The following is a 25271-nucleotide window of genomic DNA, read 5'->3' as shown; positions in this document are numbered from 1 at the left end:
GAGCTGTTAGTGATACTATTAGCATTAAATGGCTCTACAGCATTAGCGTAAAATCTGTCATACATCTTTCGATGCCAGCATAGTCAAAACTAACTACGGACACAAGGTTATTTGCTGACCACTTATTCAAGGACGTGTGGTGGGATTTTATGGATCCATAATTGGATTCGTGGAATATTTGGCAAAGATATAAATAAACACCAACACTAAAACGTGTCTCTGATGGAAAGATTCGTAAAGTTGTGAAATCCTGACAAAACAGATGCCGGCCTGTTGAGGAAACGACTCATAAGTGCCAGCTAACTCGTTCAACATTTGATCTATTTTTTAAGGGGAACCATGCTTATACAAAGAAAAGTTATAAACTTACTTAGATTACATAGTCGGGCTTTAAGGCGTTTTTTTCAAGGAATCAACGCACAAACACGGGTTAAAACAAGCAAACTTAGAGATAGGCATTCCATCTGGCCCTTTATCTGTGGCCTAGTTCAATCCAGAACAAGAAGACAACAGACACTCAAGCTTGATTTATGCTTGAGGAAGAAGTGGCACTTACATTCTCTCACTGATTTGCTGATTTAACTGGCATTGTATTGACAAAGTTTGAATTAACATTAATACGTCATATCATCCAATCCTCAATAGGGAATCTCCCAAAACGCATAACGAACTGTGCATGTCTTAAGGACATCAGAGTCTTGTGACACCTGAAAAGGCCATAAGAAAGCCCATAGTAACACTAGTAAATAAGTTAATATATATGTAAGGAAAATACCTTGCTAACTACAGGGACCACCCGCCCATTTTCAATAATGTGACAGAAATACCCCCCACCACACACACATTCCATCTGTTGACTCAAGTGCCACACCCTATGCCCACAAGACAATTCTTTTGTTCTATCAGATGATTCGATTACAGGAGCCGACTGACAAGGTTTTCCATTGTAACAAAAATCAATGGCTGTACTCTCACGTCATGATAGGCCGATGTAAAATGATTCCTGATCATAAAATGTTTAGGCTGAGAAATAAGCTGACAGGCGTGCCCAGCAGAAAGTTAAGTGCTGGCAACCAAATCGTGGGTTTTCCTTTGGTTGATCTTATCTAATTTCTGCGCACATTCATCAAGCGGGCCCGCAAGGGAATGGTACATGGGCAAAGTCCACCTCCCCCCCCTCTCCAACCACTTGGGTGGATTCCAGTCTGGCTGTAAATGCTGCATGCATCAACTGCTCTCTCTCTCTCTCGCTTTCATGCGGACAAATGACGACAGTGGGCTCTCAACCAGGCACTTTCCCCTCTAGGTGCAGAGCCCATGGGATGAGGTCTTGTTGGCCCACAAATGCTTACTGGCGCGTGCCACGACGGCCTCTTTCATCAAGGTAACTTGAGCACTACCTGCTGGCCGAATAGGTAACCACATAATTAGGCAAATATATATATAATTTAAAGTAGTTTTCGCCACATAATAACTAATGTATTAAACAGTAAACATATCAGTTTTAAATGAGTAAATATACAGTATGATAACTATATAAAATTGTTGATTGTTTATAATTAGCATGTGCTGTTAGACAATCAGTAATTCAGGACTTTGAAAATGGGAACTTTGAAGGTGGTGTCAGGAATTTGAAAATGTTCTATTCACCGACCCCATCTTCTGGCTTAAATCACAAGTGCATCCTCTCACAATCTGCTTGTGTAGTGCGTGCAAGTACGCACATTTCTTAAACACGCTCAAATGAACTCTTCTTTTTTCATCTTTTTGGGGGGGTTTGAGTTGGTCTTTATTTTCATCGTTGTCTTTCTACACTTACAGAAAACGGTGAGCGCAAGCATGAAATACCTCTCCCCCTTCCCTATTTTCTGCATCCTAATGTGTTGAGAGTCCCGAGCAGCTCTGATGAAAAGGCAAGATAAAGGGATTAAGGCGTGGAGGTAAAATTATTATAAAGACTATTTGAACTCAGTCTGGCATTGTTAGCACATACTTAATAGAGAAAAAAATGTATTTTCAACTTTTTAAGGACATCACAAACAACACACAGCAATTTTAATCTCCCATGTCTTGAAATAATAATAAAAAAACATTGAAAATCATAAACTAGAATCTCACTTTGTAGGAAAGAGCTTTCAAAACTGAACACTGCTACATAGATGTTAGCAATAGCTTTGCTAACGTGGGGGCTTATATGAGATATTCGCAAAAAAAGGCTTAAATCAAAACATCAAAATACGTGTTGCTTACAATACTTTTGGTTAATTAAAAGAGAAAATATGTTATATTTATTCAGACAAATACTGATACTCAAGTGTTTCCGCAGTACAGTGATTTGCACATTCCCCTAAAACACATATGTCAGAGTCAAGGCCCGCGGGCCACATTAGGCCCGCGAGAGGGTTTTACCTGGCCCGCGTGACGATATCAATATATTATTAGATCCGGCCCGCAGGCCGCTGCAAGCCAGCAGCCCGCAGTACGCATGAATACTACATTTCCCACAATGCAACGGGGACGCGCCGAGCGGGAGCAAAGCGGGAGGCGGTTTGATTTATTCAGCAGTCGATCAGCAGCAGTCATTAGCATAACAGCAAAAATTAGCCCACAGATACCCATCAACAATGGCTAAACGGAAGGTGGACACTGAAAACCGGGGCTTTCAAACAAGGTGGGAGTTGGAGTACATGTTCACGGAGGTAGCTGGAAAACCTGTGTGTCTGCTATGTGGAGAAAGTGTGGCGGTGATGAAAGAGTATATTAGACGGCATCATGAAACAAAACACACGCCTCAAACAAGTAATGTAGAGTTGTAGTAATACAGTACTGTATATAAATGTATGTAAATACAGTAATTATACAGTAATGTTTCCTGTGCAATTACACATTTGAAGTTTTTACTCCGTTCAAGTTTAAAAGTTAAATATGCACATAAAGAAGGTCTTGTTTTTTGTTGTTCCCCTCGGGAATTTTAAAGCTTTATTGTCTATGTTGACTATGTTGTTTTTGTTTGCCGACTCTGTCCTGGGAGTGTTTCTTGTTTTTCGGCTTTTCATGGAAAATAGATCTTGATGTGGACAACAGTCTTTTGATAAAATGGTCTCCTATTTAGCAGAGAAAATGACTTTTGATTGTTATTATTTGTTAATCAGTAATTCCTTTTTTTCACACTAACCCAGAGAAAGCACAGAAAGGGAAGTCAATGTACATTTGAGCAGGACAGATGAGGTCCAGTGTGTTGATTGCTATTGGTTTTAAGTAACAAGAGATTTTTGCACTTTATTTTATTGTATTTCGAGGCAATATTTCTTTTTAATAATTTCAGATGATTGAATGATAGAAAATGGTTATGAGTTGTTGTTATGAGATATGTTATGAGTTTTTCATATAAAGGACATTTGTATTTTGTGCCTGCTGAAATTAAAAATGACTGACAGAGTCATAAGAAAATATTGCTTTATTTATCCAATCATATTGTAATATATTTGTTGTGTTTTCAGTAGGTTAAATCTTGGTTTCAGTAAAGATTGGACAGTCCGGCCCTCGGCTTGTAGCCAAATGTTTTATTTGGCCCTCCGTCCATTTGACTTTGACACCCCTGCCCTAAAACATGAAAGGCCCCCAGTTCGAGACCCGGTGGTAACATATGTTGGCCTGGAGAGGGATGGGCGTCACCAGGCTGTACTTGCCCAAGACACACCACAGAAAATTTGGCCAAAGAAGAGGACTAGTAGTTATAAATGGAATAATACTCTAAACTTGAGTATAGCATTAGTACAGAAAAATCAAACTCCTTTAAATCCAGCATTATATTTGACTTAATATTGCATTTACTTACTGGCAATTTACAATTCCTTTAATAAAAGGTGGCGAAAATTGGTACTGGCTACCAAGAACCGATACCTTAAAAAATGCTAGTATCGCCACTGATACCTATATTGGTACTGACCCATACCTAACAAGAACTTGTTAGTTGTTGTTTTTTTTCTTCTTTAGGAAATTAATTAAAACATAGTGAGAAATAGCGACAATAAAATAAAATACTTCAAAATAAATACTTCAAAAGAGTGAACTAGAACAGTTGTTGTGTTTCTCAAACCTTAGTGTCTAAAAGCAACATTGAAATAAATTGAGAAGCTCAATTTTTGGTTTAATTATGTTTCAATCAGTTAAAACGTTCAAATGAGTTGAGCAAGATAGAGAGGTATTTATGTGAAAATAAAAGCCCTTTTTAGTGTGCATTAATAACTTGTGGTTACTTGGAAACAGTAAAAAACAAATACATTAAAAGGCTTTGTGACTTAGTAAAACTCAAACCTCAGCAACTGCAGTATTTTTTTTTCTTATTGCGCACTTTATCAGTGGGTGGCCACTAACCGCCATCTGCGCCTTCCCCGGCAAAACCATGATGTAAATATGTTTCTTTTTTAATTTAATCATAGAAAGCGGCACTGAAGCCCACCTTCATCTGGAAGTGGTTACCAACTGAGAGGAAAAAAAACGAGGTATTAAAAAGCAATCCTAGTGGTATTTTTCCCACACTGTACATCTCAGTACCGTGCGTAACCGTGGTCCCAAAAAAATCGATACCAATGCCAGAATCGATATTCATTTATCAGTGGTGTTTTAAAACGGACATTTTCATTTATAACAAAAACATTTGTATAATATAATAAAAAGGATTTGAAGTACTGTCAGTGGCGATACTGACTTAAATATAATATACAGTACCTGGTATCGTATGGATGATCTTGCAGCGTCTTAAATACTTTGACCTTGGGCACTTCTTTTCTTTTGCACAATAATAACAAGGTTAAGCACTCAGATATTCAGATTTACGATTACACCATTCCTGAGTTCTTTTTTAAAATCAATTCTAAATGTGAGCAAGGCTTATGCTTGATATATGGTATAAAAGTTTCAAACAGAGATATTATTCAAGTATTCAATCTGCCACTTGTGCTCGAAGTGAACATTCAAGCGGATAAGTATATCTGTGAAAACTATTAGCTTTAATTTAGATTAAGACTGTGACTTTAAATACATTTACATATTTTTTTTATTCTTCATTACAAAACAAGTCATTTAAAGTTGTTTTTTTAAGACTTCTTTGAACCTTTTTTAAGAAAAACTTGATACAACTTGATAACTAACGTGATTTTTAATCTTGCGTGTGCATTTATCATGACATATGATTTTTAGAATTAGAGTAAATCCCAAATAAATTGTGGATCTGAACAATACGGGTGTAAACATTTTTGAGACAAATCTCTCGCCAGTTTTTATTTTTCATTTAATTTACCACTGTAACTGAAAAAAAAATGAAAAGAAAAATACCACCGGAATACGCTACCTTAATTTTTAGCATGGCCCATAAAAAATTTATGGAATTGATAGATAATCCTTGTACTTATTTATACACAGTGCCCTGCACCTGTCCTCTTGGGCAAGACCCTTAGAGAGCAATGACGCTTCATAGGACAATTTCATACAAACTAATACCGTCAATCACGAGGAAAGAAGAAATGCAATGGCAACGCGAAACCACCAGAGAGCAATGTTTGGATCATTTTAAAGCAGACTTGTTGAAAAACATGGATGCAATCTCAAGCATATACAAGCACTTCACCTAAATTTCTAGCACTTTTCAATCTTTGAAAACACAATATTAAAATTACAATAATTTAAGAATTTCAAGCACCCGTACGAACCCTACTGAATGACTGAAGTTTTTTCTACCACTAGGATAAATAGTACACACTGTCCCACTAAACCCGGAATATTGTGCCCTATAGACTTCAATGCTTGATTTGTATGGGTATAGTGTTCAGCCAATTTCACTAGAATAGGGAACAAGTCTTGACAACAAGCATTAAATTAGTGGTATCACCAAGGGACGAAAGGTAAGCTAACGCCGTGAAGAAAGTGACAGGAAGGCGCCACGCTGCCTTATTCTAAAGCTGATTTACGAGCAGAGGCTGGAAGGTTAACGTTGCGCTGGGATTCGAAGAGCCTTTCACTCGCACAAATACAAATAAGATCAAATCTACTCTTGCGAGCTTTGCCATACTGCCGCATCTGGAAATGTCATAAACGTCCCTTTTGGAGAATCTGCAGCCAGCGTGGAGGAATGTATAGCGACGGCTGGACGGGACGCGGAATCTGGAAGTCGACTTAAGTGCAAAGTCGCCGTAAGATGAAGCACACATGACAGAATGGTAAACCTCCTTCCACTTTTTCGACGCTGCGTCATCACTTTTGAGGCACAGACAGTGTTTTTTCTTGTTATTACCAAGGCACAGTCAGTCCTCATTATATAGGGTTCAACCCCCTTTTTCATGGCCAAGTTCAAGCACTTTTTAAAGACCTTTAAAACCAATTTTCCAATTACATTCAAAGAGAGTCATGTGTTTTGCAGAGCCACATATATATCCATATATAGGTGCGATTTTTAATCTTACATTTACAAGACATATGATTTTTAGATCTTGAGTAAATCGGGAATATATATGTTTTTGAGAAAAAATGGGTAAAATCGTCTAATATGCATGTAATATGAAGCTTACATTTTCTGTTGCAGGAAGTTTTTCCCCAATAAAATTTACCACTGGAAAACGTTACTTAAATGTTTTGAATGGCCCCCAATAAATGTCCATAATTGATGCGTAATCCTTGCACAAAGGAAATGGTAAAGCGAAGCTACCAGAAAGCAGTGCAGGCCTCATTTTAAGCAGACTTGCTTTCAAGTATTTACAAACACTTCACCCCAAATTCTAGCACCTTTCAATCCATGAAAACACCACATTAAAATGTAAGCATTTTCAAGGATTTCAAGCACACATACGAACGCTGACTGAGTTCATGTGGAGTCGCTGTTGATTGGTTTGTTTTTTATTGTCCAAATGAATATCCATATTTAACCTTTTAACATGTTACTGATGTAATTCTTTAGAAGCTGTCCACATGATTATGGAACAATGATTATAATGTAGTTTAGTTTTCTTATGCACATTTTTTCCATCAAAAAAATCTCGAGGCACAGCATCTGTCCAAATTTGAAAATATTCTCAGCACAGTTTTTTTTTAATTAATTTATTTTTTAAGCTTTAATTAATATGTTGTTTAAATTCACAGTACAAGGTTTTAGTCGTCACTAAATGTCAGGATGTACTGAAGATTATTAATTTTGTTTAAGGATTTGCCCTAATTTGGGATTTCACGACTTACTGTATTTTTTTTACCTGTTTAAAGGTTTTACTAAAATTTAATCTTGCTATTTTTGGGAGGAAAATGTAAAATAATACTGGTGAGCAAAATTATCTGCTAATGGAACAAAAAATGTACAAGGTTCTAATGTTTTTCAGTTTTTTTATTTTGGTAAAATGAATAAGTATTTGAAATCAGAATAACTATGTACAGTATTTATTTAACTTACTATTTGATTTATTTTTGGTAAATTTACCTCATTTTTAATATTGCTAGTTCTTTAAAAATAATTATATTAATCCTCTCAGCAGAACATGTCAAACCCACAAGAAGGGTGTGGAGATTTGTCATGCAATAATAAACAATTTCATCAAACACAGTAAATTATTTCATATATATTTCATGAGAAGATTAGTACATACAAATAAAACAAAATATTAATATGCTGCCACACACTCAAATAGATTAATGTTAAAATTACAAATGCAAGAAAGAAAATATATTGAACAAAGGCCTCCTTTTTTGCCAAGATACAATCGGCTAATCTTGTGCGGCCCATTGGTGTGCCCCACACTGGTTTAAAAACACCGGGGTGATGGAAGAGGGTTTGCAAGGGCCACCAAGGCCCAAAAGACTTCACTTATCAATCAAGAGGTTGACCTAAAATGATGGTTATAAGCTAATTTCCCAAGTTGTAACCGAACCAAGAGCTTTCAGGAGAACCCAAGCTTTGGACCAAACCTAAAGTAATGCGAACCCAAATCAAGTGCAACCCAATAGTAACCCCAAAAATCAGTATGGACTACCTGAGGCTTCCCCTGCACGTAAAAGACGACCAGCACCAGCAGACCCGGGACCGGCAGCATTGTCCCACAATACGTTTCGGAGCGCTCACTCTTAAATCCAAAATAACGGCGCCGACCATCCCCTGCTAGCTCCCCCTTGTAAAAGGGAGCCAGATTTTGGGGATGAGGCGGGAGTAGTGAGGGAGGTGAAGTTTCGCGGGGGCTTATGTTAAAAGCGAGGGCAAAAGCAGATTGCGGTTTAAGGGGAATTGGAAGCCCAATAAGCCGTTTCGAGAAGTATTTCCATAGGACAACCCCTGATTTGGAATCTGTATACCTATTTTCCGTTTTTTTCTAAAACTGTGGGTGAAAAGTAACAAACTGACCTAACATCCCATCAAGTCGTACATGGGCGAATATTAAAGTTTAATAAGATGAATAACTTATAATAACCTTTTACTAGTTTTATTTTAAACATGAATACATTGTCAACATTATCTCTGAGAAGAAAACAAATGTAGATAAAGATGGGAAAAAAGAAAAAGGAGAAGAAATAAGAGAAGAACAGAAAGTAAAAGGGATAAGGGGTGTAAGAATTGCAAGACAAGACAAGCAAAAACCAGTAGGATGAGAAGGCAGAGAGTAGGAAAGAAGAGAAGAAAATGAATAATTACAGGGAAAAAAGGGAGGCAAGAGAAGGAGCAGAAAGAAGAGAAGAAAAGGCGATGAGAAGCAGGAGTGTATTCGGCTAAGAAAAGAAAAAAGAGAAAATCAAAATGAGTAAGAAGAACAGTAAGAATGAAAGCAAAAATGTGCAGTTGGAATGGGAAGAAAGGGAAAGATAGCAACAAGAAGAAAAGAGAAAAGAACATGAAGTAGAACAACAAGGGGAAGGAATTCAAGAAGAGACATGAAAACAAGAAAAAACAAGATGAAAAAAAGAAGACAAGGAGAATAGGTGGAGAAAATATAAGAGGAAGGAGAACCACAAAAAAAGAAGAGGGGAAAAAGAAAAAGGAGGAGTATAAGTAGGAAATGAAAGAAAAGAGGAGAATAAACGGGAGAAGGAAATAAAAGACCTGGAGAATGTAGTAGAGGGAGAACGGGAAGAAGAAGATGGAGGACAAGAGAAAATAGAACAGAATTAAAAAAGTAGTAGCGGAAGTACAAGAGAAACAAGAAGAAGATGAGGAAAATAAGAAGAGGATGAAAAATGTCAAATTTGGCCAAAGAAGAGGAAAACGACAAACAAAAGAAAAAGAATATTGAATAGAAAAGATGAGAAAAAAACGGGGAGAAGAAATTTTAAAAAAAGATGAATAAGAACCAAACCAAGAAGGAGAATAAAGAAAACAAACGGGAAAGAGATCAAGACAAAAGGGATAAACAAGCGGGAGGGTGTAAAGGAGAAAAATATAGGGAGGAAAAATGGAAATAAGAAAGGAGTGGGAAAGGTAATATAAGAAAAGAAAGAGAAATAAAAAGAGGGAGAAAAAGAATAACCACTACAGATAAAAAAAGAAAATAAAATTAGATAATGTAGTAAGAGAGAGAGCCATGTATTTGTTATTAGTAATTGCTAACATCTTCATGCATCACTACAGCTCAGCAGAATAACATAATGGCTGACAATAGAGCATTAAAACAAAAAGTCCCAAGCTGTACATTTTAATATCCTCCACCTCCTCATTCGGTCTTCTCATAACATTGCAACGAGACCCTGTAAAAAAACTCACTTATGGAAGATGAATTATAAAACTGACCTCACCAGGGACGATCTCTTTCCTTTATCCATTAGCATCACCTGTTTGTTGCTAGGCGGACTTCATCAATACAATCCCAATAGTTAGCTTAACTTGTTTATTTTTCCCAAGATGCACTTCACTTTTTAACAGATGTTATGGCGTTATCGCTAGCCAATAGCGAGGACATTTCACAGAAGCTGAGAAGAAAAAAAAATCTGAATGAGAAGTGTGAAAACAGTGCAGGAAGCAAACGAGTATCGTTCGCTCCCACGCACCTAAGTTTTAGTCCAGGTGTCTTTTAGTTTTTCACCGTTGTTCACAGCCCAATTTCCTGTGAGTTTTAGCTGCTCCCTAGTGGCCAGATTGAGCACCTACACCCTTTTTTCAAAAAATAATTCAAATATTTATATGTAGTGTATGGCACTTTTCATAAACCGAAATACAAGTCAAAGAACTGTATACATTCAATATACAATAGAAATTACCCCTAAAATGTCAAATGGACATGCAGACCAAGAAAGGGGCAAATTTATTTTAAAAAATCAATAAATACATACAAATTAAAGAAAACATGACAAGGTGTCTCAAAGGGCTCCACAGACCACAGACTATCGCAAACTACAGACTATTATTACAACATCCCCTGATCTAAGACTTACATGAGGTCAGGGAAAAACTCAAAAACCTCAATATGAGGAAAATGAAGAAACCTTGAGAAGGGACCACACATGAGGTAATCCCCCTTCCATGATGACCATGCTGCAATGGATGTTGCAACAGCAAACATTAAACTACTCAAATAAATCAATGTATCAATATATTTATCAGTAACTATATTTAATTGACAGTTTACGGGAAGAAATGTAATATTTTATAAAGAAATAAGATAAGGTTTTTCAAATGCCAGAGCTGATTATATTATTTTGTAACGTTTATCCCCACCCAACATCTTCAATGTTAAATGGACAGACACACACATAATAGGGGGATGAAAATAAATAAATGAAAGAGATCTAAAATGAATAAGAAATAATACAACAAACTCCAGAGTTCAGATACACTAAATATACATATATAAACGCAATACCACGGATTCACGTGATCTTACCGTGCACGTTCCTGCCAGACATACAGAAGAATTGTTGTTCCCGCATGGCGTACCATCGATCACCTTGTCAGACAGTCGCACGTAGAACCTGAAGCCAGCGGCTCGACAGTTGAGCTCGCAGGGCTGATCACCTCAAATTGAAAAAAACAATTGAAAAAATAATTAATCATCATGATTGCAAATATTCCGCAAGAAGAAGAAAGAGGGGAGGATAGAAAGACAAGAGTAAAAAAAAGTAGGACGAAAAGGCAGAGAGGAAGAAGAAAAAGAAGAAGAAAACGAAGGAGGACGGGGGATAGGGCTAAGAGAAGAAAGAAGAGGAGAAGGAGGGATGATAGGGATTAGAAAGGAGGAGGGGAAATGAAGAAGAAGACAAAAAAAGAAGAGAAAGAAGAGTAAGAAGAGGGTGAAGAAAAGGGGAGACAAAGAAAAAGAAGAGTAGGACAAGAATAAGTGGAAGGACAACAAGAAAGAAGAGAATGGAGGAGGCTAAAACAAACAACTAAATAAGTAGGATAAGAAAGCAAGGCAGGAAGAAAGAAGACAACATATAATGAAGGACAAGAAGAAAAGGCAGAAGTAAAGGCCCAGAAAGAAGAGAGAAAGAAATAAGAAGAAAATGAAGGAGTATGGGGGAGGGGATAAGAGACAAAAGAAGAGGAGAAGGAGGGATGATAGGGATTCGAAAGGAGAAGGGGGGAAATGAAGAGGAGGAAAACAAAAAACAAGAGAAAAACGAGTAAGAAGAGGATGAAGAAAGGGGGAGACAAAGAAAAAGAAAAGTAGGACAAGAATAAGTAGAAGGACAACAAGAAAGAAGAGAATGGAGGAGGCTAAAACAAACAACTAAATAAGTAGGATAAGAAAGCAAGGGAGGAAGAAAGAAGACAAAATATAAGGAAGCAAAAGAAGAAAGGGCTAAATTAAATGAGCAGAAAGAAGAGAAGGGGTGTGGTTATTGGGAGCAGGAGGGTTTGGGTGTGAAGAGAAGAAAGAGGAGAAAAGATGACGAATGAGATTAAGAAGACGAGGAAAGAAAACTAGAACCAGAAGAAAAGGAAGGAAAAAGAAGGGGGTGAGCAAATGAAAGGAAGGATGAAAATAAGAAGAGGAAGACGCAGAACAGCATGAATAAAGACCAGAAAAACATTAAGAAGTAAAAGAAAATAGCACTTTTACTGATTGACATTCAAACCGTACGGGACCATAGTTTATGCAGTGTTAGTTTGGCGCCATCCAACGGAGTTTTGGTGTAACTTTTAGATTTTATTCATATGTTAACTGCACTCTGTGCGTCGTTCATTATGAAATTGTCAGCATGCTTTGCTTGTCTCCTTATAATACATAACATTCCTGATCATTTATTACGTTCTCTATTTTGTTTTACCTTCATTAAAAGGCTCCCACTGATACAGTTTTCCCATGAAAGGTTTTCTGTCGTGCGTGGCACACTGAGCAGCTCTGATTGGTTTACTGGATGCAGAACAAGCCTAAAAGAGATGATTTTATGCATTAAAAAATAATAAGTATCATCATATTGATTACATACATACAAGTATATTAAGTATGAATCGTAACTAAGCATATAGAACACAAGCAAAAAACGAGTCAATATATATACATTTTACAAAATAAAGTAGTAAAAAAAACAATATATGTATTTTTTATTAAAATGTATTTAAATTGATAACACTGTTATTTAAGCAATAAATGGAATTTCCCTGCAAAAAAAAGTCTGATTTTATCAAAACAGCAAAAAATGGTGTGTAAAAATTATACTAACAAAGGTAAATGATAAATACTACCTAAACACAAAGATTAACAACAAAAACTATAAATACATATATACAAAAAAAAGCAATCAAAAAACAATAGAAGTGATTGTTATTAAATATTATTTTAATTGATAATGCTATTATATAAACAATCAATGGAAATTCACAGTAAAAAATGTTTGATTTTACCAAGATATCAAGATTCTACTAAGATAAAAGCAACAGTCTGCACAAATTATATTCATAATGGTAAATAGAGCATTTGAACCCTTCGATGCATAACTGAGGTAAAAAATGACCCTATGGGCCGTTATTCTTTATCTTTACAAATAAAAAAAGTTGTAATATTGACATGATGCCATTAGTAAAAATTTTCCACTCACTAATTCTTGACCCTACTCATGGAAGCGGGAATGTACTGGTAAGCCGTGCATCCAACAGTCAAAAAACTATACATATAAGTATAAATAGTATCTAAATAACTGGCTGGCAACCAGTTCGGGGTGTCCCCTGCCCACTACTTGAAGAAAGTTGGGATGGGCTCAAGCACCCCCGCGACCCTACTGAGGATAAGCGGTGTAGATAATGGATGGATGGATGGTATCTAAATATTTAGAATAACAATCAAAACTTGCAAAATGTATATTAAAAAATAGTAGTTTTATCACAAATTACTATTATTGTAAGCACATTATGGCATTTTATTTAATAGTAAAATAAATCTGACAGAAACAATGTTACTCGAGAGCTTTTTATATGATCAAAACCACTCTCTAAAAGAGTAACAGTAGATGTGTCATGTATAAATTATGAAAAGTTTCAAATATTTGCTATGGAAAACCACTTTTCAAAAAAAATCTGTGAATTTGACTTATACAGCTGCAGACAGGTGACCCTTAGAGAGTCATCAACACAGCCCAGAAAGTAATTGGCTGCTCTCTGGCCAATCCGGAGGACATTGCCGGCTTGCAATACAGCACCGGAGCCAACAACATTATCACTTATAACATCTCATCTCATCTCATCAGCCGTACCGCTTATCCTCATTAGGGTCGCGGGGGGGCTGGAGCCCATCCCAGCCATCTCCGGGCAGTGGGCAGGGGACACCCTGAACTGGTTGCCAGCCAATCGCAGGGCACACAGGGACAGACAACTCATTCGCTCATTCACACCTAGGGACAATTTGGACCGGCCAATTCACCTGAAATGCATGTTTTTGGAACGTGGGAGGAAACCGGAGTGCCCGGAGGAAACCCACGCAAGCACGGGGAGAACATACAAACTCCGCACAGGAAGTCTGGAGCTGGATTTGAACCCACAACAGGTTCCCATGACATGAACTGTGCCGCACAAGCGCTAACCACTGCGCTGCCGTGCTGCCCCACTTATAACATGTTGATCCTAAAATTCCACGTCAAATCTCGTTGTAAGCAATGTTCCCTACGTTGTTAACAGTGACGACAAAGACAAAAATAATTTTAGTTAAACTGGAAAAGATTACACCAACATTTCTTCTTCACCCGAGTGGGACCCTAAAAAGATTTACATGGAAGCTTTGTTCACTTCCAGAGAGATCCGCCAAGGTTACGCTCCGAAAAAAGAAAAAAAAACGGAATTAGTCAAGACGGCAGAAGTGAAAGCAAACATTGCCCTTACTCATTGATCATACTGCGGCGAAAAAAAGAGACACCGACGCCTCGATTTAAACAAAACTCGGGCCTGATATATATCTCGCTCATGATGTTATACAGAACGGAGGGCTTGTTTACCATTTGTAATGGCCAGGTTTGTGTTCACTGAGTCATTTTTACTGGGAACCTCATGCCCTCCCCATGCTCCCCTCCCTCAAAAATGCAGGAAGTCCACACTCACTGCTCACATCACTAGGTCAAAGACTTCCCTGGGTTATTATTTAAGACTTTTTAAGAACCGTAACAAATAACACATAAAACATACATGTGAGTCTATGCAAATTTAAGAATTTCAAAAAATTGAAAAGTAAAATTATTTCTGCTTAAAAAAAGACTAAAAAAAAGAAATAGAAGTTAAAACATTAGTAGAGTTTGTTTGACGCATTCAAATGATATATTTTACTTCACTGCCATTGACAAAAAATATATAGTTTTACTTCTTTTTTATTGAGAGTCATTGACGACAAAATATATGTGTATGTATACAAGTTAAATACATATCCATCCGTCCATCCATTATTTGCACCACGTATCCTTAGTAGGGTCTCAGGGTTGCTGGAGCCCATCCCGGCTGTCTTCGGGCCGTGGGCAGGGGACACCCTGAACTGGTTGCCAGACAGTCGCAGGGCACACAGGTACAGCTCATTCACACCTAGGGACAATTTGGACCAGCCAATTAACCTGACATGTCTGTTTTTGGAATGTGGGAGGAAACCGGAGTGCCCGGAGGGAACCCACACAAGCACGGGGAGGGCATGCAAAATCCACACAGGAAGGTTCGATCTCATGACCTCAGAACTGTGCAGCACACGCGCTAACCACTGCCCCGCCGTGTTGCCCTATGTTAATACATATATATTATTTAATTTAGTTGGTACCGTATTGTTGCAGAGTCTATAGAGATTGAGTTCTCCCACACAAGACGTTGGGAGAAGTTGGTCGGGTGGTTCCATTTGCGGCTGCTGGGTCGGGGATCCCTGCTGGTAGAGCGGGGCCCAGAGGGTTTCAGCACGGGGTCTGTGACGGGGTCCGACGGAACGTCTCCCTCTGTCAGGTGGAAACTGTCGGACCCTTCCGGGACCCTGTAACCGGGTTCTTCCGTAGCCGTACCTGCCTGGGACGATTGGACTGGTCCTCCTGGAGAAATTTAACTGGTGATATGTAGACCTCAATTCACAATCTATACTTTTATAGGCTCTATAACAGGCGTGGGTATACTTTTGCCCACGGGCACATGCGAGCCTTCAGGCTTTTTCATCAGCCCGCCAAACGAAAATGTTCCAATTATATTGAAAAATATATATAATAGTAAATTAAGTACGACTAATAAAATAATGCTTTTTTTGGGGTACAAACTTTGTCCCCATGGTCGCTTTGTGTGTCTTCAGTAAAAATACTACTACAGAAATAATACAATAAAAACTACAGAGGTACCACAAATCTAAATAGGAATTAATTTTGCTTTCATTCTGAAAATTAAAAAAAAAACTATATAATTACTAAAAAAATATTACTGTATTTTTAGTATAATACATACATACTTCTACAGAAATATAAAAAAATACTACAAAAAACAACTACATTAATGTGACAAAAATATTAAAGACATAATGCAAAAATACAACAATAAGAATAATACATAAATACTATGAAAATACTGCAAAGATAACACCAAAGTAATACTATAATACATTAAACTACAGACATACTCCGTCAGAATTACAACAAAAATACCACGACAGAAATATCACGACAGAAATACAGCAAAAGTTCGACGACAGTAATACTACAAAAATACTACATATATACTACAAAGATTGTACTATGGAAATGATACAAAAATACTCCTGCAGGGATACAAAAATACTTAAAATAGAACACTAAATACACGTAAAGTTCGATCCAGTATATCTAGGGCACATTCTCAACTACAGTTTACAATCAAGGTTTCACACCATCATTCGTTGTACATTGCTAAAGAATCCTTTATGTTGAAGCTCATTAAACAATCTATGTTCACTGTTAAAATACTTGACGAAGACCCACATAACAAACCGTACACACCCAAAAACCCTAGAAAAGCACCCAGAAAGATTTGATTGTGGCAGTGGTAGAAATGGGCCCATTGTTGTCTGCACTGAAGGTAAATACGTGGGTATCCTTGTTTGCATTATTTTGTGACATTTTTATAAAATAACTTTGCTCGTAACTTTGTTTAAATGGAATATTTATATTTATATGGGACACAGGCTCTGGCATTACTATTACTAGTTCATAGATTTTATCATAACACAGTGAAATAAAAAGTGTTGAAGAATTATCTTTTCTTTGGAGAGTGAGTTTGGTGCTTTTGTTGAATTCTATCTTAGCATCTACTACTGCCTTTTAGGCCCGGCCGCTAGTGATTTTGTTGGTCCAGATCGTTTTGTTGTTGTTTATGGGCTTTAGAGAAACTCGAAATTGCAAGAGAATTTACAGGTATGAAAATTCAGCCATCTGTTTAACGTACATGTACATGCTAAACCAAAAGGTTGTTGACGCACAGGTAGAGAAGAAGCGTAGTGACGGCATAGCCAATCAGAACGCAGGACACGATGCAATTTTGTGAAGCAGTGAAACTGTAAAAAGTAAAAAAGTATATGCCGTTATATCGAGGGATCACTGTAAACTAAAACAATGGTTGCTAATATGCCGCCCGAAAAGCACCGATGAAGTCCATTTAGCAGTGCCCCCTGTTGCTGAGCTGTCATACTGATTTGTTACAGGAAGGACTGCACATCCCAAGTCTGCCAAACACCATCTGAGTCCTGGACTCTCTTTAAAGAGACGAGCCAGGTGGTGGGCACGGGGGTCTGTAGGGTCTCAAAGCCACACAGAGTCGCTTTAAGAAATGTCAAAAAAAAAACTAATAAATATACAGGGGGGAAAAAATCTGCATTTGGTTCTTTGTCCTTTGATGGTCTAATGGTTGCAGGATTTGGTATTGTTTTTTTTTTGGGTGGGGGCAGGTTAGGTGGCGTAGCAGGGGAACTTTTGGCTTTGTTAAAGGACTTGGCTCATAGAGCGGGGGCAGTTAAGTTCACTTAAGCCCCTTTATTCTTGTTTGATACTGACAAAAAGACCCTTGTTAAATTTCTTGGACTCTTAAAGGTCTTTGAAGTTTAAGCTGAGTAAACAGAATGTCATATTTGTTTTTATTCTTGGGTGAAGATCTGAAGTTATTTGATGTTTGAGGTTTATGAAAAGTCAATTGTTTGTCTATTTGAAAACGGAATAGTCTTACAAAACATATTTAGTTGGTGTCTTTTTTTAGTCTTCAAGATTGAACAGTCACTCACATAAATGAGCTGTATGAAATTACTCGCTGTCGCCATCTTCTGGCTTGTGTCTTGATTTGCAGCCTTAGTCAGCACAGTCAAGTAGGTGCATTTCTTAGATGTGCTCGAATAAATTATTTTTCCTTCTTTCTCGGGTTTTGGGTTGGGGTTTGGACTGTACTTAAAACAGGCCTTCTCTTACTTTCACCATTTTCATACAAATGAAAACAAGGACAAAAACCCGAGAGGACGAGCATGAAGTCACTTTCCACCCCCCCACCCCCCACCCGAATATTTTTTCTCATGTTTTCAGCCTCGAACAGCTTTTCCAAAAGTAAGACGAAAACAGATAGGCATAGTGGAAAATAAAGAAAAGGACACTTTAAACTAAATTGGGGATTGTGACATATACTTATTAGAGCTAATATTTATCTTTTTTAAGGACACCTCAAATGACATATTATTTTAAGATATAATGTCAGCTAATCACTGTTAATGTATGAAAATGTTTCAATTGTATTAGCATTAGCTTGATTAGATTTTAATCTATTTAAAATTCCATTTGATGTAATGAATATTTATTTAATTTTCATGAATACATTTGGTGGGAAAAAAACAAGTTTAAATGATATATTCATATGTATCAATATCAAAGCATGAAGAGAATTTGAATCATATTGATGAATTTATTGTTTAAACCAAGCATTACGTTGGATTATAATCGCTCCAAAAGCAGATTTTTCTCTTGCCACGTAATCTTCCCCTTTTAAGGAGTATTCCTTTTTTTATTTCCTTATATTTAAGAAATGTTTCGACATAAATTCAATCCTTTTTAAGTGTTATTTTTCTTATTTTACTAAATGTTTTTTTGTGGCAGAAGATATTATTGATCTGATTTTGAATATTGTTATTCTATTTACAAAAAAAAATAACTATCTTAATAGAAAACAAAAAAGGCAAAAACCATCTATCAGTGGAACAATAAAATTTACTTTGAAATATCTCATCTCATCTCATTAGCTGCACCGCTTATCCTCAGTAGGGTCGCGGGGGTGCTGGAGTCCATCCCAGCAATCATCGTTGCCAGCCAATCGCAGCGCACACAGGAACAGACAACTCGCTCACTCATTCACACCTAAGGACAATTTGGACCAGCCAATCCACCTGAAATGCATGTCTTTGGAATGTGGGAGGAAACCGGAGTGCCCGGAGGAAACCCACGCAAGCACGGGGAGAACATGCAAACTCCGCACAGGAAGTCCGGTAGCTGGATTTGAACCCACACAGGAGGTTCCCAAGACCCTAGAACTGTGCCGCACACGAGCTAACCACTGCGCCGCCGTGCTGCCCACTTTGAAATATGATTATTCCAATTTTTTTTAAAGAGAATATATCTACTGTTCTCATCATTAGGTTGCAAAAGACCTCTGTCATGTGTTATCTTTGTAAAACACAGTTTCGTGTTTTTATTGATAAGCCAATTGTCTATGTAGGCCTGGAAAGGGACGGGCACCACCAGGCTGTTCTTACCCAAGACACACAGGAAATGGTGCCCCCACTACCCTTGTGATTAAGGGAACAGCCAAGGGAGAGTTCACAGGATGCCAGTTTATTATTTCATGCATCATTTTTAACTATTTTGACTATTATATCATTGTTGCTACCGGCCAATCATGTTAATGTTCTTTGTTTCACACACTCTTTAGAGTGGATCTACTTTTGTAATCCAGGATATGTAATAAAAAGAAAAAGCTCAGGGGAGGCCCTTAAAAACAGGTTGGTCTTTCTTATCTGAGAGCTTCTCTCCCTGTCTTCCTTGCAAGTTCAGAGTTCATTGATGTATTCTCTCCTTTTTTGAGTGTCTACTAAACTTAAAACTTAAAAATGACATTGAGGAAGAAGTTCAAGTTAGCTTTACTCAGACAGGAAATTCTTTTTTAACAGATCTTAACTTGTCTTTCAGGTTTACGATACCTGCGCCCAGCAGTCGGACTACTGTGACCCTCATGAAGGCCATCATCCCGATAGATGGAAACCGAAGGCTTCAAAGCCGAGATGACGTGTCCTGGACGCAGTGGAGGTGAAACCCTCTGACAATGTCTACTTCGCCCCTGCACTCCCCATCCACACGTCAGGGTGCAGGCTGACCAGGGCCCCCAGGAGCTCCAGGAACCTTGGACTCCCCCAAAGTCCTGCGTGGACCCTTCAACGATCCTCTGGGGCACCTAGATCAAGACAAGTGAAGTCATGTTTTAGATGAGTTAAATAAATACTAATTACGGGAAGTTGAACTCTTCAACACAATGGGTGCTAGTGGCAGATGTTTACAGTGATACTTTAGTACTCTAACAACTTTGTATTCAAACAAACTGGAAACATAGAATCATTTTTGCTTCTGTACTTGTAAGAAAAATCAGAAATCAGAACTGGCAGTGGTTGAGTTAAAGTGACAGAAAAACTGCATTCCAAGTCTAATATCATGTTCTAGCTACTGATTGGTAGCTGTTTTTGGCCAACAGTCCTTCTCAGTTTTGGCTCTGTTTCCCTTCCAGAGATATTTATGAGTGAACTTTGCAGCGGCAATAAAACCAAAAGCTGTGACATGCTCCTTGAACAGGGATCCAAATGGAAATCCCGCTTTTAAAAAAGTCTCAGTTTACAAAACCTTTACTGGAAGCGTGTCAGTAAATTGGTCGTCTGCCATTTTTTCCTAAATCTGAAACCTGCGTGTTAGCTTCCAGACATTGACTGTGTCTTTGATGTTGACTATAGGAATAAGATTGATTTAAGATGTGATCTTTAATGCTTTGAACGCACCATTGCAAACCCATGTCCTTCCCAAGGCCAAATGCTCCCTACCATAAAAAATAAACCATAAATCGGCCCATTTAAATAATTATTTTTTTCCTATATTAGTAAAAATGAAATATAAACAAAAAAAGTGGAATAAGAAGGATTTTTCTCTTATTTTGGTATATCTGTCTATACGCTGGTTTGATATCTCCATCCTTGTACAAGATACAAGCAAAATTGTTTGCCAATCATGAATATTTTTTGCTTTGAAAATTGTCACAGCAATCAACAAAAGTTGACCTCGAGTTTTTTTTAATTATAAGTATCGTTTTTCTTATTTGACTATGTCTTCATTATTTTACAACATGTTATTAATTTTTTAAAAGCAAGTGGGAAATTATAATGTACTATAAAATAAAATAATATCAAAACACGTAAAATAATATGATTTTTTTAGTATAGTTGTGGGAATTTTTCTTATTGTACCAAAAATAAAAAAAAAATAAAAATGCAAATTTTGTTTTAATATCTCCCTGCTGGTTTATTATCTCCATGCTCATTCCGGTTAACAATATAGTAATAATATTTGAACAAGAGGAATATTATTTGCCTATGGAAAAAAAGTACCGGTACATTATTGAAAAGACGATTTCTTTTGGCATTCTAAAATTTAAAAAATATATATTTTTACGCTGGTAAAAAAAGGTTTTTCATTTGGAATATATTTTCCCGGTTCACAGTTTATGGGTCCCTTAACCGCCTGAGTCATAGGGGCACCACTGAGGATGCAACTCTGGACAGCTTTCTCTACTGCTGACAGTTCCTGGCCTATTTTTGGGTCCATTCCCTGATGGAAATGTTATTACCTAAAATCTAGAAATAAGTCAAATGTTAATTTAAAATGAGAAAAAATATCTGCCAGTTACCAGGTTAAATTTCCTCAAAACGTTAGTTTTTTTCCCTCAATTTTCTAACCAGACTTTTTGCAGTTCAGTTTGTCTCTGAAATGCTGACAAGACTGTTTGCAGACACAATAACACGTTGGCGCCTGAATCCGTTTGGGATCGTTCCCACTTGCTTTCCGCGCTTTTTGGAAGTCAGGAAAAAAAAGAAAAGTCCTCTCACTCGGAATCATCCGACGGACAAAGACTCGCTTATAATGATGCGTGCTCGCGCAGGTGCCAGAGTGACGTCACACGGGGATGGCCAACTTTTGGATTCTTTTTCACAGATCAAAAAAATCGAATGAAATGTGTTTGTAATGGACTTTTCAGGCAAGGCCTGTATAAAAATATTCAGTGTAAGAAAAAAACGATCCCCTCCTTTTTCTCCACCCAACAACCCGGGAGAAAAAATACACAGACACACACGATAAATAATAAAAATAAAATTTAAAAAAAATTTTTTAAAAATAATTTAAAAAATAAAAAAAGGGAAATGCACAGACTAACCATGTAAGGTAGAGACCTAAATTGTTAATCATTAGGTTCAGGTTTAGGCCGGGCTTCTCTTTTGCTGGCTTTTCTTTTGAAATTATCCACCCGTCATTGTTCTTGTTTTTCATTTTCTATACCGTAAATCCGCTCAGCACAACATTCACTGCTTCACTAAAGGTTTTGGTCCTTACCCTAGGAACAGTTAACAAACCTCTGCCAGAGGCCCTCAGAGACCATGAGAACTGATATAATAAAAGCAGATCAGACAGATATTATGACCAAAGACCTTTAGGTCAAGTTTAGATCAGGCCTAAACAATCCAACCCGACCTAGCGCGCGGCTATTAGGCCCTTACCAGACCGAGCTTGGCAACTTAATTTGATTTGAAAGACCGAGCCCGAAGAAAACCCAATTTTTCATATTTTATTTGTGAGGAGGAAGGAGGAAGGGAGGAGGAAGGGTTCCCTCTCTCTGAGTATTTTTTTTAAAATACCCAGCTGTCATTGTTATTTGTTCCCTTTTCTCTGCGGAGGATTCGCGCAATCAATTCTGCCCCCTGTTGTGCCGGGAAATGTCCCCCACCGCGTAAAATGTCCCCACTGGTCACTCACACAAACGTCACTAAAACGACTTTTTATCTCATTTTTGGGGGAGATCGATAGAACAGTAAAGCACAAAAAAAGGTCAGCGAGAAAGAAGCACGGCCCAAACCCGAACGTAATGGGTGACATTTTAGGTTAGACCGGACCTGAAATTCAGGTCAGGGTCGGCTCGGGCTTACCAATATCTACTTCTATATATTTAAAAACTAGTAAAGGCACCCTAAAACCGATCCCGAAACGCACAGGGAGCCAATGCAGCCATTTTAAAACTGGTGGAATGTAATTTAATCTCTCCTCCTGGCCCCCGTAATCACCCGCGCTGCTGCATTTTGCTGGACATATCCTTTTTGGGAAGACCGGAGAGCAGGGTATTACAATAATCTAAACAAGAAGATATAAAAGCATACATCAGCACCTCCGTGTTTTCCTGAGAGAGAAATGGGCGGGGCATTTGCTCACCTTTCTGTGCTCTGCGGCTTGTTGACACATGGCGGTCTCCAAGCAAATAAAAAACAGCACCAGTTTCCTACACACGAAGAAAAAGTTGCAGGAAAACAAAGAAATCAAAAGTGCCGCTTTGGTGAAATCTTACCTGACAAGCCACGTGGGGACGCCTCGCATTCTTGCTCGATGATCGCACACTAATCGGAAACGGCAAATTAGGCGTGCTCAGACGTGGGATGTCGTTTCATGTGGATTGTAATTTTATCCGTGGTAGAAAAATCCTACAACTAATTTCAAGCTGCTTTCCAATAATGTGCAGTCAGGGGAGGCAGTTGAGATACTGCCTCATCTGTCGTCATGGAAATATAAAATTCAAAATATATTGAATGGTTATATTTATTCAATGTTAAAGTTCTTTCTCATCTAACTTCTCCATTTTTTTTTCAATTGCTGAATTTTCAGTCTTGAGGGCGGAATGTGTCGTTTGAGGTTTCCTTAAAAAGTTGAAAGTTCATTATTTTCACTATTGAGTATGCGTTAACAATGTCCAAGTGAGTTCAAAGAGCCCTCATGCCTATCTGCGTTTATTTTACTTTTATCAGAGCTGTTCGAGGCGGAACACATTAGATTCGAGAAATTGGGTTGGGAAGAGTATTGGAGAGTGACATCATTCCCGTCCCCGCGTTTTATTTTTCCATTTGCAAGTGTAGCATGAAATTGGTGAAAGTAAATAAGAGTAAGAGTAGTTTAAGTAGAGTCCAAATGCAAACCCAAACTCCAAGAAAGATGAAAAGTAAAATGTTTATTTGAGAGTGTCTAAGAAATGCACATACTTGCACGGGCATCAACTAAGGCTGCAATCTTGACTTTAAGCCAGCAGATGACAACAGAAAGTAACAGAGTTCCAAATTCTGAATAATTCCGTTCGGGTAATTTTTTTTTTTTTAAATAGATACTTTACTGTGTTTAAAATACATATAGCACAAGGCTAAAAATGTATATAGGGTCATTAAGAAATGTTGATCTGCATTTTTTTATATAGCGCTTTTCAAGTCAATGACTTCTCAAAGCGCTTTACAATGTGCTCCACATTTCCCAATAGCGGCCTTGCAGCCATGTAAGGCGCTAACCTGCTTATTGGGGGTATTAAGGGTTCAGTGTCTTACCCAAGGACACTTTGACATGTAACACGGACGAGCCGAGATTCGAACTGGGATCCCTTGATCCCAAGACGAGCTCTCTACTTCCTGAGCTACTGCTGCCCTTAAATGTTCTACATTAATATTCTGCAGAAAAAAATCAGATCACAAACATGAAACAATTGTAAAGACATTCCAAAGTGCAACATATTGGCATTCAGAAACACTAAAAGAAATTTAAAAAAGCATTGCTATGGTCAGTAAATATTACTTTTATAGAGCAAGTGCAGGGAAATAAATATGGAATCACTCCACTCTGAAGAAGAAAATATAGAATCAGTGCATTTTGAGTAGAAAATAAGGCTGCACCCAGTCAAATTTCTTTCAAGAGAGATGTCTGTTGCGACCAAAGACAGGATCGCCAAACTTCTTGAAGAAGGTAACTCTACTCTTACAGTTGCCAAAGATGCGTGCTGTTCACAGTCAGCTGCATCGAAGATTTGGACCAGGTACAAACAAGTACAAACTCTGCCAGAAGACCTTATAGACCAAGAGGACTGACGTATCACGATGGCTTTCATGGACTTGGAAAAGGCGTATGACAGAGTTGATAGAGAGGCGTTGTGGCAAGTGATGATGATGTATGGAGTGGGTAGAAAGTTGTTGGAAGCATTGAAGAGTTTTTATATGAAGAGTAAGAGAAGGGAGTGAGACAAGTGAGTGGTTCCCTGTGTTGACTTGAGGACTGTTAGGAGTGACAAGATTGGATAGACTGAGAAATGAAATTGTGAGAAACAGAACTGGAGTAGTTGTGAGACTGAGCAGGCGTGTTTATAAGAGAGTACTCGGTTGGTTTGGACACATGAAGAGGATGGATGAGGAGCGAATGTTGAAGAGGATCTACAGAGCCGAAGTCAATGCAAGGAGACCAAGAGGAAGGCCGCGATTGACGTGGATGGATGGTGTTATGAGTGCACTGCAGGAAAGAGGTCTAAATATAATGGAAGCTAGAGCTCTTGTTGGTGATAGAAAGGAGTGGAGAAGTGTTGTGAAAGGACAGTGGGATTGTGGACGCGTTCTTAAGGAGGGGCTGGGCACCCGTATGATGCGGCAGGGGTAAACCAGTGAAAGCTGTCGGGCCCTGCTGTTGAACAAAAGAGTGTGTTGTGTCACCCTGACCCGGGTGACCCGCTTTCTGGTGTCCCATTTCTTCTGGAGGGACGAAAGCAT

The 25271-nt window shown here is 38.0% G+C and overlaps 1 protein-coding gene across 1 annotated transcript in view; it reads right to left on the bottom strand.

Moving 5' to 3' along the window:
* thsd4 (thrombospondin type 1 domain containing 4) overlaps positions 1-23079 on the bottom strand; it is a 43317-nt gene extending 20238 nt beyond the window's left edge. The window contains exons 1-6 of the mRNA XM_088333348.1: positions 23051-23079; positions 22918-22984; positions 19602-19852; positions 15189-15447; positions 12232-12334; positions 10845-10975 (exon numbers count right to left, since the gene is read on the bottom strand). Coding sequence (XP_088189474.1) covers positions 10845-10975; positions 12232-12334; positions 15189-15447; positions 19602-19852; positions 22918-22984; positions 23051-23079 — 840 coding nt within the window. The remainder of the gene's footprint in view (positions 1-10844; positions 10976-12231; positions 12335-15188; positions 15448-19601; positions 19853-22917; positions 22985-23050) is intronic.
* Positions 23080-25271: the final 2192 nt, after the last annotated feature.

The sequence above is a fragment of the Urocampus carinirostris genome, chromosome 4 (assembly GCF_059441175.1).
Source record: "Urocampus carinirostris isolate Australia breed hairy pipefish chromosome 4, RoL_Ucar_1.0, whole genome shotgun sequence".
Taxonomy (NCBI): Eukaryota; Metazoa; Chordata; class Actinopteri; order Syngnathiformes; family Syngnathidae; genus Urocampus; species Urocampus carinirostris.
Note: the sequence above shows the minus strand (reverse complement) of the source record. Positions and strands in the feature narration are given on the sequence as shown.